This window comes from Hylobates moloch, unplaced genomic scaffold (assembly GCF_009828535.3).
Source record: "Hylobates moloch isolate HMO894 unplaced genomic scaffold, HMol_V3 SCAFFOLD_14, whole genome shotgun sequence".
Classification (NCBI taxonomy): Eukaryota; Metazoa; Chordata; class Mammalia; order Primates; family Hylobatidae; genus Hylobates; species Hylobates moloch.
In genome coordinates this window covers 66925117-66940955 of record NW_026652289.1, presented here as the reverse complement: position 1 = coordinate 66940955, position 15839 = coordinate 66925117, and the positions used below count along the sequence as shown (strand labels likewise).

The window sequence follows — 15839 nt, the reverse complement described above, 5'->3', positions numbered from 1 at the left end:
GCATTCAATCTGTTGCAATATCACATTCATGTAGTCTCTGGAAAACTCCACTATACACTCGTGAGAGAATGAGAATGAAAATGATACATGAAAAGAGTTCTGATCTCATGGACAGAGCCCTTAAAAGGGCTTCAAGGATCCTAGACCACATCTTAACAATCACTGAAATAAAAACTATGAATGAATATGCATAGTATCATTCTATCCAAAGATATTTTAATATTTCCTTACATCAAGCCTTAAATTCCATTGTCTCTTCCCCTCCACTCTCTCAATCAGTGGCTCCCAGACAGCATGGATCTCATTGTAATAGTGCACCTGGAAAGATACACACAAAATTACAAGACAGTCCTCTGGCTTTAATTACATATTTCTGTAACCAATAGGAAAACTATTAAGTAATTAATGTTATATATCATTAGCCATTTTCAAAACCCATCTAACAATATATAGAGTGTATTTTCCTTTACTCTCTTACTCTATTTTCATAAATTATTTAGCAAATCAATCTTTAAAAAATAATTATCAAAAAACAATACATCGACAAATTAAATGTCAGAATACACTATCTATTCACGTATGTACTCATGGTGGCCATGCACAAACAAGAAAAGTGTATATCTTAATTCCAAAATTGCACTTTCAAGAAGTTGTCTCTGAAGGTATTAAGTGATGTGGCCATACCTGTAGTGTCACGTCAGCAGCAGCAGCCATTAGAGAAGTCCAATTTTTAATATTTCCTGAAAACTTAGACTCTGCCAATAATAAAGGTACAGTTCGATGTCCAAGGCCACATTCTAAGGTAACTTGAATGGATTCTACAACAACACCACAATTTTCCTCTATCAATGAATGTTCAATGTCTTTGAAACTTTCCGTTACTTCTGTTGCCGTGTCAACACCAAGAAACCAAGTGTTATAATCATTAATTGATTTGATACCCCAAAGATTTTCCATTTCCTTAGATGTATCTTTGGATTCATCTTCTTTTGTTTTTGGAGACAATGCAGCCATGATTGTCAACACAGTATTAAGAATTATGGGTGAAATCTTTAAAAAAGAAAGCAGAAAAATATTTATAATAAATTCTTTCCCAGATAAGAATATATACATACATCATTTTAAGTGACGTACATTAATTATAAATGATATTTTTAAATTAAACAAATTTTAATTTTAAATTAAAGTAACTAATTTAAATTTTGAACCAATTCGTAACCAAGAAAAACAAGAGAGAATACAAAATTATGTGTCAAGCCAAGTAATCATGCAACACTGACTTCTACTCAGTTTATCTGGAATTAAATAACTAATGTTATATGTCAGTAGTCAAAATCTAAAGTTAAGCTGATCAATTCAGAGCAAAACAGTGTTATGTGAATAGACAAGTATAGAAATGTAAACATATTCATTTTAAAAACAGCTACATTAACTAAGCCAAAGTGTGTGATCCTTGTCAAGATACACATAAATATCGGTATGCAACAAGATCTTATTTAAAAAAGGAAGAAAAAGATATACATTTGCCTTATTAAAACTGGAAGACTCAAAATCACAGCTCTCCTTTGACTTACCCCAAGATCTGCAAATCCTACCTCTTATTATCTTTGGATAGTGCCTTTCTTTGCTCACTTCCCTCACTTGCTATTACTGTGCCTTAGTTCTACACTGATGATATCTTCTATGTCCAACGCCCTCTCAGCCTACACTCCACACTGCCACTAGCATAATTTTTCTACAAACCAAATCTGAGTATGTCATTCTTATGTTTAAAATCTTCATCAACTTCCCATAATGTTTTTATCCCACAAGATAAAATGCAAACACTCTTTAGCTTAATGTGCAAAGCTCTTTGTGGCCTAGTGCCTATTCAACCAGCTAGCCAGGATTCTCCCAAAGTTTGAGAAATGCTAGGTTAAATAAGTTAACCGTATTCCTTTATTGTTCACTTCTCACAATCCTTACTTAAAATGTAAAGCGATATAATTATATCATCAAAAGCAGGATGTAGTATGTATTGCTTTCCTAACTTACTTGTCAACTTTTTTCCTTGTCTTATTAATGTCACTTATAACTAATGCTTCCAGTCTTACAACTCCACCACACCATTCTCTCCAGCCATATGTGACCACCCCTCTAAGTCTTAAAGGATTTTTTCACACCCCTGCCTTTGTGCATATTATCAGCTCTGTCTGGATAAACCTTTCGATGCTCCCCATCTATTTAATCTCCCTTCATAACTCAAATCAAATAGTCCTGCTTCTACATAGCTTTCCCTGATGTCCTGGTCTGAATTAAAGGCCCCATGCCTGTGCTCCCAACTGAATCTTGGCCATGCCTCTAGCACTGAAAGCTGTAATCACCGATTTCTTTCTTTCTCCCGCATATGTCATTAAGTTTTTTGACAGCAGGGGCTACATATCCCCAATGCCTTGTAAAGGACATTTTTTTAATACGCAGTAAAAGCTCAAAAATGTTTGTTGAATCAATCACAAATTTATATACAAAGAATGTAAAGTCTCACCAGCACCTAACCTAGTGCCTTAAAATACTTGCAAATTCGAGGAGTTTTCCCCTCATTTACTACTTTATATATTTTTAAAAGTAAATCCATTAACAATATACATTCTAAGAATATCCAGTATTTTAAAATACTGAGAAAACACTAAATTGATATTTACATGGTACTTCAAATGAAATGAGTTTGAGCCTTAGTTCAATCACTACTGGTCACGGACCTATATAAGTAAAGCTACTACCATTATTGGCATTAACCAATTAACCAAAAATTAAGCAATTAACCAAAAAAGGACTCATTTTTGTATCCTTTGTGCAAACAGAGAAATAGATTGCAGAAAGTATTCTATATCTTCTATTCGTGACTGGGCACGAGGTCATACTTAAAGAACCTGAACGCCTTGGAAAACAATTATTGTTTTTCAATACTTTAAATGTAGAGAATAAAACAGTAAACTCTAATAATTATTTCTAGTGTACATCTGTCATTATAAATATTTGAAGCCAAATCATATAGTTATTAAACTCAATCAGCTTATACATCAAATAAAAGCCTAAAAAGAACTTATTACAAATAAAGTAATAACAACCTCTTCTCTCCATCCTTTCTTCCCATCTCTTCCCACTCCATCTCTTCCCTCCTCCAACTCAACCTCCCCAACACACGCATGCAAATAGAATAGAGAAAAACTACCCCGATCATTCGTAGATATTAAAAAGTACTCTTTTACAGAAAATAGAAACAAACATTTGCATTAAAGAAAAATATAATGTTAGAAGTTACTGATTACTGAATATGTGACTAGCATAATGCTTGAGTTATGAGAGACATCAAAAGATACTGTCTCAACTGCAAATATGCAATGTTATGAAGAAAAATAAGAATTTTCACTCAAAGAGTATGGTAAGTACTAACCTTAATTATAAATTCTTTAACCATAATATTTATATTTTGTTTTCCTGAAGCCCACGTACATTTTTCCATAAATAAAGAACAGGGCTGCAAGACCTATAAACAGATAAATGAAATTCACATTTCCATAGATCCATCATATACATAACACACACTTACAAGAACCATGTCTTACTTAACTTGGGATCTTTAACTACAGCCTATTATACTAAAAGCAAAAAAGCAAAAATAAATTAGCTGAGACTCTGTTGTGAAGACTCTTCTGAACTATGAGAAATCTGTGAACACTGGAAAATCACTTTAAGCAGTTCTGATGAACTTCATCATGCCAAATCCTTACGTAATAAAGCAGATTTACTGTTTAAAATGTTTCGTTCTGCTAAAATAGTTTTTAAATGATGGCCTCTATAAAATATACCTTGGAAATATCTATAAAAGTGAGCTAAAGACTGTGGTAAGGTAGGTAAGTAAACAGTTCCCAGATGCTTGACAGGTCAGTCTGAAATATTATGTAAGGCCTTTATTAGAATAAAAGTCAATTCTTCAAATTGTGAAGCCTATATTCTTATATATCATTAAAGAAATGAATAAATAGGCTTGTACCTGAACTGAATGGAGCAACTAGTATGGCATAATTGCCATTTCTTAAAAAATAGGATGAGGCCAGGTATGGTAGTGCATACCCATAATCCCGGCACTTTGGGAGGCCAAGGTAGGAGGATTGCTTGAGGCCAGGAGTTCAAGACCAGCCTGCACAATATAGCAAGACCCCTTCTCTACAAAAAATTAGTTAAAAAAAAAAAACTAGCTGGCTAGTAGTCCTAGCTACTTAGGAGGCTGAGGCAGAAGGATTATTTGAGCCCAGTATGTTTGAGGCTGTAGTGAGCTAAGATGGCATTACTGCACTACAGGCTGGGTGATGGAGTGAGACCCTTGTCTCTAAAAGAGAAAGAATTAGGAAGAGCTAACTGATACAAGCTTTTGGTGACATGTATAAAGACGATCCTGTCAAAGAGTATTTCATGATAAAGTATAGACTTCATACTTTCTTTATGCAAGTCACTTTGTCCACAAATTTTTTACATTTAAAATACCACTGCAAATTAGTTACATAATATAATGATTCTCTTACCATAAAATTATCAATACTAGAAAATAATTGGTGTGGTAATTACTGACTAAAATCATATGTTTCAAAATAATGTGAAAACATAATTGACATTCACTTTTAATAACAGCAGAACACCATCGCTTTTGGCGAGGTGACTCCAATTTAATTATTTTCATTCTAAGCCTAAATATTCATTCATCCAGTAATTAGGTATACTATGGTAAACAAAAGAAACAGTTGAAAAAGAATATTAATTTGTACTAAAATTCAAACACTACTCAACAGAAGATGGTATAATGAAAATAAAACCATTCTGGAGGTAGTTAGTCCCCAGTTCTGTTACTAGCAGCCATGGCTAAGTCATTTAACATCTTTGGAATTCAATATCTTTATATGTAAAACCCCAAGTCATAATAAATAATCTCTAAAGTACCTGCAGAGCTCTCATATTCTAGGATTCTATGAATCAACTGTTTCTGCCATTCTTCAACCCAAGATTAGGACACAAGGTAATTCTTACCGTGGTAATGTTTTTCCCTCTCTTTTCTCTGAGAAAAGGGCAAGCGAGCACTTTTAGATCTCTCACAGAAGCTTCCATCATCTGTTCGAGTTTGGATGTTGACAGAGAAAGGTTACACTGAAACGAGGCTGTCAGAGCAGGAGCATCAGCCTTTGTCAGGCTGGCAACAAATACCACTTCTGGATCTGTGATCATGGCCTTTAAAGTCGTATTTGGTCTAACAGAGTCATCTGAAGAAACAAACAACAGGAACCAGAAAGGTTTAAGGTAAGTCTTTTCATTTGACTACATGTTATCTACAAGTGGTTAAGTTTTTCTCAATGTTTTTCTATAACAGATATGGCGAAACTGACAATATTAATTGGTTGATTAACACTAATCATTAAATGATTATTAACAAATGCAGATTGAGCAAGATAAGGCAATCTGATCCCTGTCCCAAGAATACCATTACCACTTTGACCTAGCAAGAATAATCCTGTTTTACACTTTTACACGTTGGTGGGACTGTAAACTAGTTCAACCATTGTGGAAGTCAGTGTGGCGATTCCTCAGGGGTCTAGAACTAGAAATACCATTTGACCCAGCCATCCCATTACTGGGTACATACCCAAAGGACTATAAATCATGCTGCTATAAAGACACATGCACACATATGTTTACTGTGGCACTATTCACAATAGCAAAGACTTGGAACCAACCCAAATGTCCAACAACGATAGACTGGATTAAGAAAATGTGGCACATATACACCATGGAATACTATGCAGCCATAAAAAATGATGAATTCACGTCCTTTGTACGGACATGGATGAAACTGGAAACCATCATTCTCAGCAAACTATCGCAAGGACAAAAAACCAAACACCGCATGTTCTCATTCATAGGTGGGAAATGAACAATGAGAACACATGGACACAGGAAGAGGAACAACACACACCGGGGACTCTTATGGGGTGGGGGGAGTGGGGAGGGATAGCATTAGGAGATATATCTAATGCTAAATGACGAGTTAATGGGTGCAGCACACCAACATGGCACAGGTATACATATGTAACAAACCTGCATGCTGTGCACATGTACCCTAAAACTTAAAGTATAATAATAATAAAAAAAAGAATAATCCTGTTTTGAAGTTCTTTTTATCAGAATTAAAGAATGTGCATGTACACTCACATAAGTATATATTATATTGCAGGGGCATGAAGGGGAAAACTGGAAAGAAGAATATCAGGAAGAAGAAAAGAGACCCTCATAAAATAGATTATTATTAGCTGTTTCTTTCAATTTCACTCAAAAGTCCATAGTCAATGTCATATAATCTATACTATAAATATATTCAATGCATATATAAGTACAGTGGTATCAGATATGATCACTATTTAAAAAACATTAAAGGTAAATTTTAAAAATAGCATTCTTACCAGGACATATTAGTTTTCCAATCTAGGTTATACATTAGAGAGAAAAATATCTGACCTTAAACATTTATAATTTAACATAGAAAAGTCACTGATCTGGCAGGGGCAAGGTGTAATCCAGAGCACTTGGGGAGGCAGAGGCGGGTGGACTGCTTGAGCCTAGGAGTTTGAGACCAGCCTGGGCAACATGGCGAAGCCCCATGTCTACCGAAAAATCAAAAAATACCAGGTGTGGTGGTGTACAACTATGGACCCAAGCTACTCAGGAGGCTGAGGTGGGAGAACTGCTTGAGCCCACCTTAAGAGGTGAAAATTACAGCAAGCTAAGATTACACCACTGCACTCCAGCCTGGGTGATACAGTGAGAGCTCATCTCAAAAAATTTTTAAAAATATAAAAAAAATTTTAAAAAAAAAAAAGGAGAGAGGAGAGAAGACGAGAGGAGAGAAAAGGAAAGAAAAGGAAAGAAAAAAAGGGAAAGAAAATCACTGATCTACTGGATAATGCTGGAATAAAAGAAGTATAGAGCTGAAAGTGGCTTCAGCATACACCTAGACGGGACATTTGCAAACTCTTCCACAGAGTTTAAGGAGTTAAAGCGACATCCAGGGAAGTCCTGCTGGGTCCGCCAAAGTCCCCATGTTCTGCTTTAATATTTTCAACTGTTCTTCAATGTGCTAGAATTCTCAACATGTTTTCTTTGAATAAGATTCCCCACCTATAAAACAGGCCACTAACCACTGACCTAAATTAACTTCATTTCTGGATAAGTAAAGAAATGTTCATGGCACAGTTGGAACCAGCGGAGTTTCCTGGCCATTGGTCCAATGTCTACTGTACCTCTCTCTTTAAAATGCTTTCATTTTAAAACATTTCTTAAAATGTTCTAAAAAAACTAAAAAGCTAAAGTTTTTATATAGAATATGCTTAAATCTAAAAGACTAATTTTACATTCTTAAATTCTTCATTTCTCTTTTTTCTGGTTATTAATTCTTGTCAAAATATACAAGTTGTCATCTATGACAGATAAATTCTGCTAACCTTTCTCTATCTTGACCTTCCCTGTGGCAGTCTGTCTTGGTAAAATCTGTGTTTCTTTTGCCACATTTTCTGGACTCTGAGGCACAGCTTTGATAAAGAAATCTGCCACAGTCATCAGAAATTCCACACTGGCACATACATACAGCTTGTCAAGAACAGCATCAATTTGACTTCCATTTTTGTCTTGTTTGTAACTTATATCAATCATAGAACTGTTGTTATCTTGGTCATTCTTTCTGTCAATCATTCTGAAAAAAAAATATTCTATTCATTATTTTATTCTTGCTAAAACAATAAAAAAGATGAAGAATTTCCTATATACCTCAATAATCTTTCTTTCACCTTTCAGTTTCTAATCTGTATAGAAAACAGGTCAACATTAACTAGAATCTAATTTATCCATTAGTAAACAAGACTACTAATCTCCAAAGCAAGATATATGTTATTGAGCAATTACTGAATATTTTATACTTATAATGCAATTCTGTACGTTATTGCATTATAATGCAATTTTTGAGTATTACATTATAACACAATACTAAAGAAACAAACTAATAATGGCCAGAAAGGAATTTGGGCAATTAACAAAACACATCAGTGTAGTCACACAAAATATAAGGCAGCCTTTTAATATTATTTATGAAATAAAACCTCCCTGAAGGAATTTATCTTCAAAGATCATCCTATGAAAATTTTGAGTCCGTAAGTATTCAATACAACTCAAATCATCAAGTGTTTATCAAGTGTGCTCAACTATAGTTCCCCTACGTCCTCCCATGAACTGGAAAAAGCAGGCTACCTAACAGATGATAGCATTTATCACCCTTGCCTGGAGAGCTGTGGACAGCTACTCCAGACACAAAATTTGCAAACTAGAAAAGCTGGGTGCATGACAGCACTCTTTCCTCATTTATTCATCTCTCAGAAAAACAAAGGGCTCACAAGTATCCCATATGTATTCAATGGAGTCCAAGTTTAAGTAGCAACATAGTTTTTCTCAAAAACAACAACAAAAAAATCAGATACAAAATATTATGTCTCATTACCTGAGAAAGAAAATAAAAACATAATTAGGCTATTGAAAATTACATATTTCCCACTTTAGAATGAGCTAATATAAGTCACCCTTTCAAAAATGGCTTGATGATGTGAATGCGCTAGAGATTCTATTTCTATTAAAACTCTGAAAGAAATTTTGCATAACTGTTTTAAAAAGACATGATCAAAATAAACATGACGAAGGAAAAATCCATAGCTTGAAGGCTTTTGAAAACAAAATTCTGCCTACTGGGAAGAATTTAGAAAAATATATCACCAAATATATCACCCCATGTGGATTTAACTATTAAAACTCATTTTCTCTTAGTTCCCATTCTAAAGATGTTACTCCATTTTATTATTAAACTTCCCTTTAACTTAACCTTTAAAGCAGCTAAATCTGCTATTAGCACTACTTCTTAATGCAATTCAAATCAGGAAGTATGACCAAAAGACAGAGATCTTTTTTTGATGATCCCTAGCCTAGCAATGCCTGGCAGCCATGTATAGCAAATTCAGAGCTGACAAACCTCGATGTTGCTCTCTCAATTCCTTCTCTGAGATCATCAAGGGTGCATGTCTTAAGTTTAACGCTGACATTCATTGAGCCATCCTTAAACATCTTCCCTGAAGAGGCCATAAGATGTAGTCTGAGTTCACCAAGCTGGAAACTGTCATTATGAAATGCAACTCCAGATTCCTATGGTACATTTTTCAAGCAAAAGAATCAATTATCTTTAAATATTATATAATTACTTTTAAACATATTACTTAATTCAAAGCTTAAAGGCAAACTGATCTCATGAATTTTAAAAGTATGAGTGCTAAAACATCTGAATGGAACAGAGAATAACATGCATGTTTGTGAGTATACCTGTACATACAAATAAATACATATATGTGTGAGTATTCAACAATGATTAGTATAGAAAAATTTATCTGATTTACAGTTTAATGCAAATAAAAATAATTAGGAAAGAGTTCTGTCAATTAATCAATTAATCTAACTAATAAATTTTTTCTTTTTTTTTTGTTTTGTTTTTTGAGATGGAGTTTCGCTCTGTCGCCCAGGCTGGAGTGCAGTGGCGCGATCTCGGGTCACTGCATCCTCCACCTCCTGCGTTTAAGCAATTCTCTACCTCAGCCTCTCGAGTAGCTGGGATTACAGGCGGCCACCACCAGGCCCAGCTAATTTTTTTTTTTTGCATTTTTAGTAGAAATGGGGTTTCACCATCTTGGCCAAGCTGATCTTCAACTCCTGACCTCATGATCCGCCCACCTCAGCCTCCCAAAGTGCTAGGATTACAGGCATAAGCCACTGCGCCTGGCCTCTAATAATAAATATTTAATGAGCTCTTCTGTTAAAAAACAGTGATAAGATTTATGAGGTTTACAAGAAAGAGTAAGGCATGGTAGATGATGTGAGTGAGCATATACCCTAATTCCTTGAGAAAACAAAATAGAAATACACTAAAAGGAACATCATAAGAAGATGCTATTAGTTGTAAATGATTAAATATTTTGTGACATACAGTATTTTATTCATTCACATTTATATCTTCTCACATTTCACAAAAGCCATTTAGTGGTTAGGTTAAAAGCTCAGTGAGGTTGAAGAGATCATTATGGCTGGGGAAAATTCATGAAGAAGGTGAGAACTTAATAGAGCCTCAGAGGCTGAGTGGGATCAGACAGGCTAAGAGGGTGGCAGAAGACACTCTACATGAAGAAAAAAAACATGAACGAACAATTCAAGATGCTCTGAGGACATAGGATACAGGGTGATTGGGCTTGGATACTCCGATTAAAGAATGGTAGGGGAAAAACTAGAAAGAAATACAGAGGCCTAATCAAAGTCTCAAATCCCAAACTAAATATTTAAATTTTCATGTACAGAAAAATGGATCTCGATCTTTATTCTACCGTAACATATAATTCCAAATTCTCTCAGTATGCCCAGATTTAAAAAAAAAAAAAAAACATAGCCAATCAACAAAAACCTTCAGGGAAGTGATGAACATCCAACACCACTGCTTACTAGAGACCCTGGCATTGATAATAGGGGTGCTGGGTATGTGCAATCATCGGCACACTGGTTAGAACTCCACCCCTTCTCTCACTCAAGATAGTATGTTGATGCAATTGGGTCAGAATGACATTATTACTGGCAAGCTTAGAATGCTTTTAACTTATGAAAATGGACATAATTCACAAACTTTTATTCTGTAATCATTAATAGAAATGACCTGAGACACATCTGCTGATGACAACACACTAATGTTTCCTGATAGGATTACTGATATGGTTTCCTGACGCAGACAATTTGGAGCCACTGAAGTTCTTTCCATAAGATGAAATTCAGATTATATAACACAATGTTTATTAGTGGAAAGGGAAGATGGAAATGGCTACATGAGATTCATTTACGAAACTGAAGTTGTGCCAATATCTAGGATGGATGAAAGGTAAAAAATCAAACAAGGAAGTCATTGCAGTACTACAAGTGTAAGAAGAGTTTCAAATAAAGCAGCAGTGAGAATTGATAGAAAGAAGTAAATGTTTATTCAATGAAAAACCTGACAGTACTCAGCATCTCAATGAATAAGGAAGGTATACAAACAATGAAACAAAAGTAGACATCAAGATTCTAAGACTGCAGAACCAGCAGAATGATGGTACCAAGTAAAATGAAGAATGAATTTAACTGTTCATTTTCGGTAAGGTCATTTTCTGATGTTGTAATGAGCATTAAACATTAGAAAATAAGGCAGTTCATTGCATAAATGACTGATACAAGCCAAAAATTCAATAGTAACAATGTATGAATATTGCATAATTTGTAGTAAATAAAGTGAAATATGAATGAACATATTTCATATAAATGGACATTAACAGATATAATACCCATAATCTGTATCTGTTGTTAATGTCCATTTGAGTATATTGCTCACTGCCCAATTAGGGTATATGCTCACTGTTGAATCTATAATCAATACAGAATATGGATATTAAAATATGCTGTATGTATTATAGGTATTAATGTATGACATAATATAATTAAAAATATTTACTGGAAGGAAATATCAGCATAATAAAAAATATCTCTCTAAAATACCACTGACATATTATTTAGTTCAAATCATCATGGCATAAGACCTTGGTTCGTCAATTCTTTAATTAGTATCCTTAATACATATCTACTACATATAACATTTATTCAATAGAAACACAAGTAATGCTTATATATCAAGGATAATCATGAATTCAAAAATAATCAGGTAAGGCTCCAAAGTCACTACTAAATTATTCTTAAGTCGTTATATATACATATATATATAGCTATGTAATAAAACTGTACATATAATTAATCACTCATATATAAAATTCTTCTATTGGTAATAAATCAAAATGTGTTTTGGTGCTGATATTACTTGGAAAGAAATAAAACCCTGAGTACTTTGCCTTAGCCTTGGAAGATTAGAAACACTAACAAAGTGAAGATAGAGGGCAGGACCAATGCACATTCTGTAGGCCAAATAGAATTTTATAGACATATTAAATGTTTTAATGAGAAGTCCCACACAAAAAAAAGCCAGCACTCTAAAACTGACTATCAAGAGCTAAGGACTTATTTCTAATTACAGAAATGTATTACATACCTGGTTGATATCATTGTTATAAAGGATAATGGAAAGAGATTCAAAGTGAAAGTCAAATTGGAGACTGACAGTCTGGTTCATAGAGAGCTTTGAGTCTGTCCAATCTTCTTGTTCTAATGGTGAAAATTTAAAAGCTTTTAAGTAGGTACATAATTTTATAAATATTTTTAAATATGAGATAATTTCTTATTCTAAATTTATATGACACTTTCTGGGATTCTGTAAATCATACTGAGACAATTAATAAAAATGGCAATTACATTCCAACTGTTAAATTTTAAAAATGGCAATGACTATACTATATATATTTAGCATATATGTGCAAAGGGGCACAAGCAGACTATGTTAAAAAAATTTTTTTAAAGAGGGGGCCTTAATTTTCAAGGCACTTACACCTACCTGGCTACAAGCCATTTTTAAGACATTATGAAATTAGAGACTCAGAACAGTCCAATACTTTGCCTTATATTAGACAGCTAGTAACAGATTCTCTGCTAGCCTAATGCACCTCTCACTAACTTTATTTTTTATTTTTCATTTTTTGAGATGGAGTCTTGCTGTATTGCCCAGGCTGGAGTGCAGTGGCGCGATCTCGGCTCACTGCAAGCTCTGCCTCCCGGGTTCACGCCATTCTCCTGCCTCAGCCTCCCAAGTAGCTGGGACTACAGGCACCCACCACCACTCCTGGCTAATTTCTTTGTATTTTTAGTAGAGATGGGGTTTCACCATGTTGGCCAGGGAGGTCTCGATCTCCTGACCTCGTGATCGGCCTGCCTCGGCCTCCCAAAGTGCTGAGATTACAGGCTTGAGCTACCGCGCCCAGCCTCATTATCTTTAATTACCTATATTACCCAAGCCGTTATCTTTATAAGAAGAACAGAATATAACTCAATAGCAAAATCAAACAGAGTTCACATATGATGCAGGGGAAAGGAGTGGGTGCTTTGGAATTTTGAGACAAATGAGACTTCAGAAAGTAAGTTAGTCTTTTCCCTCATCTTTAGATAGATCATACAGACTGAATAGATCTTGCTTTCAATTACTCTTACGGACTGATTCTATAATATTTTTCAATATTGACTCTAATTTTTTGTCATTCTATAGAACAGTCTGTTCTTACAAGTTACTGGAAAAATACTGCATAACTTTAACCACGTAAGCCTTCTCCAAGTTAGAAAATTCTATTTTTCTGAGAAATAATTTATATTCTAATTTTCATCATCTTTGCAGCTTCCATTTGAATTCACAAATTTTCCCAAGTGACACGGTGTCCATATAGCAAGAACCAGATACGTGATTGTGATCACGGCTGAACATAATGAGATCATTAATCACATAAGGCTTGCCTGTTAATAGTTTATTCATCTCTACATAGTTCCTGTCTAACTATAACAACAGTCTTTTTATCTAGCATTTGTCTGTAGGGTGGCACAAACTTCACCTGGGGAGATGTTGACCTCATCAAGCTTATGCAATACTTAAAACTATCCACTTAAACCAGAAACCTCGCACATTGTTCTAGTCATTTGTTTGTGTGATTTCAAAACACACCTAGCCTAACTATAGGAGAAGCAGTGTTGATATGGTATATCAACTGATAGTTTTATCGATTACTGTCATTTGAAATAATAGCTGATGGTATGAGAGCATTAGAAAAGCACAGCAGCCGGGACCATTTATTATACGGGCAAGGAGTACTTCATCTCTTTTTAGCCATGAAAATATTAACCTATTTACAGTCTAATAAAATATAACATTCACATAAATGGCTTTAAATTATGAAAAAAGAGTGAAATTATATTTAATATAATCTGTTTAAGAAATCAAAAAGAAACCTTGTATTTTAGAAAAATTATTTTAAAATGGCTGAATTCAAAAGGTTCACTACTTTTAATAGGTTCAAATTAACGATCTGAAAAATTATCTTATGTATTTGAAACATAATGCTCCAGATAAATAAAGCTGTTACAAGAATACCTTCCTTTCTCATGGTTCAATCACCTGAGTATGATATGTGATATCAAGGTCCTTTTCTCTCTTAATTATTTTGGGACCTTGCTACACTGCCTATCTAGTTTGATTCTTCCCTCAAGATACGCCACTTCAGTGCCTAGTGAATTCAGCAAATTTAGCATTCACAAGTAAAGGGTAAACAAGCATCATGCCAACAAGTGACCCTTCCCCCTGTAGCAGACAACAGACATACCTCCCAGCCCCAGTCGAATTTCCACAGTAAGTAGTACAACACTGAATTAGTTCATACCACATTGTGCTGGACAACTAGAAAAATACTAAATATAAATATGACATTAACACTAATTTTTTCTCCATAAAATAAATATCATCAATTTATACCTTTGAGATGGTCAGGTCCACTTGAAACATCAACTTTTCTCACTCTTACAGTCTCCTGCACAGACTGTGTAGGGCTTGGTTGTGAGGAAGCTTCTCCAAGATTTTCCAGCAAAATTTTCATTAAAACTGTCAAGTCATCTTCACTGAGAGCAACCTAGAAACCACCAATAATTTGTTACCTCTAAGTAATGAAAAAATGCAGACTATCATATCTATATCTCAATTTGTGGTTTTTCAAATTAATTGTTCATCTACTTAAAAAGAAGAGAATTAGAGTTAGGACTATAAATACCAGAAGAGAAGTATTTCACCTTGTTTACTGTGTGTACACACACTTCTGCCTTCACCCATATCCAGGCCCCTGCCTCTAGCACTCCAACACTCTCTATGGTTTATCTGTTACTATGTCTTCCTGTTCCTGGACCCGTGCCTATCTGTCCCCTTTCCCTATCTTCCCATCTCCATTCTGTCTCTCTCTCATCTCATCCAGTACCAGTTCCTTCTTCTATATTATTTACTCCTCTTGAAACTAAATATAGGATGAGTGTTGTTCAGTTTCTAGTCTGTACCAAAAAGTAAAAAGATGCTCTCCTGCTACGTAGCTCTTCATCTCACTACATATGCATCGGGACATATATAAAACATTTAACTTATCAAGAATACCACTTAGAACAATAACAAATGTATCTACAAAGAATGTTTAAAGAACAAAAAATAGGAAGGTAGCATCTTATCTCTTACCTTCATAAAAGGGTATGTGTGGCAAAAAGAAAAAGAGCCAGGGCTTTGAATCAGGCAGATCTGTATTAACTACCACTTTTAAGCTATCTTGTCTGCAAAGTTTCTTAACGTCCTTAACTCAAGTTTCTTTTTTTTTTTTTTTTTTGAGAAAGAGTCTCGCTCTGTCACCCAGGCTAGAGTGCAGTGGCGCCATCTTGGCTCACTGCAAGCTCTGCCTCCCAGGTTCACACCATTCTCCTGCCTCAGCCTCGCGACTAGCTAGGACTACAGGCGCCCGCCACCACGCCCAGCTAATTTTTTATATTTTTAGTAGAGATGGGGTTTCACCGTGTTAGCCAGGATAGTCTCGATCTCCTGACCTCGTGATCCACCCACCTCAGCCTCCCAAAGTGCTGGGATTACAGGCGTGATCAAGTTTCTTAATCTCTAAAATAGGCATAATACCAACTTTCACACAGATGGCTGTAGAACAAGATAAAGAAACTAAAACAAACGAAGCTGCTACTGGCTGCTAAAATCCATT

At 34.9% G+C, this 15839-nt stretch overlaps 1 protein-coding gene across 9 annotated transcripts in view; it reads right to left on the bottom strand.

Annotated features, from left to right (window-relative positions):
* Nucleotides 1–15839, bottom strand: part of VPS13C (vacuolar protein sorting 13 homolog C) — a 382862-nt gene that overhangs the window by 254122 nt on the left and 112901 nt on the right. For all 9 annotated transcript variants that reach the window (XR_009209815.1, XR_004251863.2, XR_004251861.2 and 6 more), the window contains 8 exons: nucleotides 14576–14729; nucleotides 12221–12333; nucleotides 9092–9261; nucleotides 7524–7771; nucleotides 5062–5291; nucleotides 3434–3526; nucleotides 685–1050; nucleotides 232–318 (listed from right to left, as the gene is read on the bottom strand). Coding sequence is in view for 5 of the 9 variants with exons in the window: in XM_032175861.2 (XP_032031752.1) it covers nucleotides 232–318; nucleotides 685–1050; nucleotides 3434–3526; nucleotides 5062–5291; nucleotides 7524–7771; nucleotides 9092–9261; nucleotides 12221–12333; nucleotides 14576–14729 (1461 nt within the window). In the remaining 4 variants the exon portion in view is untranslated. The remainder of the gene's footprint in view (nucleotides 1–231; nucleotides 319–684; nucleotides 1051–3433; nucleotides 3527–5061; nucleotides 5292–7523; nucleotides 7772–9091; nucleotides 9262–12220; nucleotides 12334–14575; nucleotides 14730–15839) is intronic.